General features: G+C 42.6%; 1 protein-coding gene across 1 annotated transcript; it reads left to right on the top strand.

Moving 5' to 3' along the window:
- Nucleotides 1–173: 173 nt before the first annotated feature.
- On the top strand, nucleotides 174–1982 carry CSUI_003502 (uncharacterized protein). The gene is made up of 2 exons (XM_068063699.1): nucleotides 174–703; nucleotides 1891–1982. The coding sequence occupies exon 1, from the start codon at nucleotides 195–197 to the stop codon at nucleotides 525–527; it is 333 nt and encodes a 110-aa protein (XP_067924325.1). The 5' UTR covers nucleotides 174–194; the 3' UTR covers nucleotides 528–703; nucleotides 1891–1982.
- The last annotated feature ends 58 nt before the right edge of the window (nucleotides 1983–2040 follow it).

Genomic DNA, 2040 nt, shown 5'->3' on the forward strand with positions numbered 1-2040 from the left:
ATCTATCTTTAATCTATCTATCTATCTTTAATCTATCTTTAATCTATCTATCTATCTTTAATCTATCTATCTTTAATCTATCTTTAATCTATCTCTATTGTGCATGTGTCCTTTGCTTGTCTTGTTTTGGGAGCAGTCAAAGAGCAAAAAGAGAGAAGAGTTGATAAGGGAGGACTGCTATTGTTCTTTCGCACATGCCTATACAGCTCATAATGATGATGGTAATGATAAGATCCAGTCTCTTCTTCTCTTTCTTCGTATCCTTCCTCGATTCTTTCTGCTGTGTAGTCATCTTTCTTTCGAACGACTTTCATGAATCTTTCTTCTACTGCAGGTTGTTGACCTTCCGAATTTTCATCCTTTCTTTCTTCCTCTTCAAAGCACTCACCTTAGAAGATCTCCAGCTCCCTCCTCATTTTTCCTTTCCTCTTCTTCTTCTTCCTCTTCTGCTGCTCCCGTTCCTCTTTGGTCCTCTTCTGTTTATGATATACCCTTTCCACCCAAGGTGTCTATACCAGGGTGTATGAACACTCCACCGTTCTCCTCTATGAGACCGGAGACACGTTCTCTTGTCGGAAAAGCGGGAGGCGCAGGTAGAAGAAAGAGAAGAAGAAAAGTGTTGCCTTATGGAGGTGGTGCTCTACGTTTTCGACTTCTCAGGGCTGTAGAAAGAAAGAAAGGAACAAGCGCTATGGTGGCGGTGGTAAGAAGAAAAAGAAAGGGATCTCAATGCATGCCGTCTCCCCGCTTGATCTCCCTACAAAAGCTAGCCTCCCTATATACATTAGGAGAGAGACGGGCAGTGATGAACCTCATGAGTTGATCAATGTCGAAAGCTTCCTGCATGTCAAATGCCTTAGTAGTAGTAGTAGAAGTCTTTCATAAGGAGTGACGGAGGGCTATTGTCATCCATCATACATCCAACAAGCTCCTCGTGTGAATCTCGCCTACTCCATCCCCTTGACTTCTCAGCCAGCCGCGAGGGTTCGTGTCGATCTCTTTTCTTTCTTTCTTTCTTTCTCTCTCTCTCTGTCTATTTTTGCTGTGTTCCTCCTTCTCTTTCTCTTGTTTCTCGTTGGGTCTTTTTCTTTCGTGAATGAATGGAGCGACGGCGAATTTGTATTTGTCTATAATCGTGATGATCCTAGATAGATACATTAAAGATAGATGAATGATAGATGAGTAGACAGATAGATAGATAGATGAAAGGTAGACCGATCTAATAGAGCGAGAGAGAGATATCTACTTGAGTATGTATGGCTCTTTCTCTTTCTGTCTATATGTATCTCTATACATCTCTATACCGCAAGCATCTTGACTACTGCACCTTACATCGGTGACATGTAGCTAGTAGTCGTAGGGATAGCCCACGTCAGGCTATGTGTGGGAAGTATGTGATCGACCCATATATGTATACAGAGGGGGGCTCATCCATATAGAGAGATACAGGGAGTAGATGAGAGAAGATGAGGAGGAAACACGCTCTTCTTCACATGAGAAGCAGGAGGAGGAGAAAGACAAGTAAAGTGAGAAATGCTTCCTCTTTTAGAAAGCGTACTCCGCGGGCTCATTCGACATAAGAATCTCACCACGATCGGATGGGAAGAGACACAAAGAGAGAGAGAGAGATACGTTGAGAGATATAGATAGAGACAAAGACAAGGAAAGATATAGAGACAAAGCGAGAGAAAATTATGCTTGCCCTTCATGCCACAGAAAGGTTACTGAAGGAGGTGCGTCTGTTGAACAGATCACCTTCGTGGACCATACACAAGCTAGGGGGAAGTACAATCGTAGTAGAACGACGAAACACACTCTTTCTTTCTTTCTTTCTTTCTCTTTTCCCCATTACTTTCTGCATGTTTTGTCTTTCTCTTTTTTATGTTTCAGCTTTCTGTTGCTTTGTGTCGAGTATTGGGGATAAGAGCTCGGCTTGTTCTTTCCCTTCCTCCGTCAGAAGTTCGTCGTCCTTCCAAACCAGGCGAGTCAAACAAAACATCACAAAGACATCCACTTGCTCGCTATCTTTCGTCTATCTTT

Source organism: Cystoisospora suis (assembly GCF_002600585.1).
Source record: "Cystoisospora suis strain Wien I chromosome Unknown contig_1572, whole genome shotgun sequence".
NCBI classification, from domain to species: Eukaryota; Apicomplexa; class Conoidasida; order Eucoccidiorida; family Sarcocystidae; genus Cystoisospora; species Cystoisospora suis.

What these genes read in the sequence shown, in the direction of transcription:
- CSUI_003502 (XM_068063699.1), top strand. Translation starts at nt 195, where the DNA reads ATGCCTATACAGCTCATAATGATGATGGTAATGATAAGATCCAGTCTC.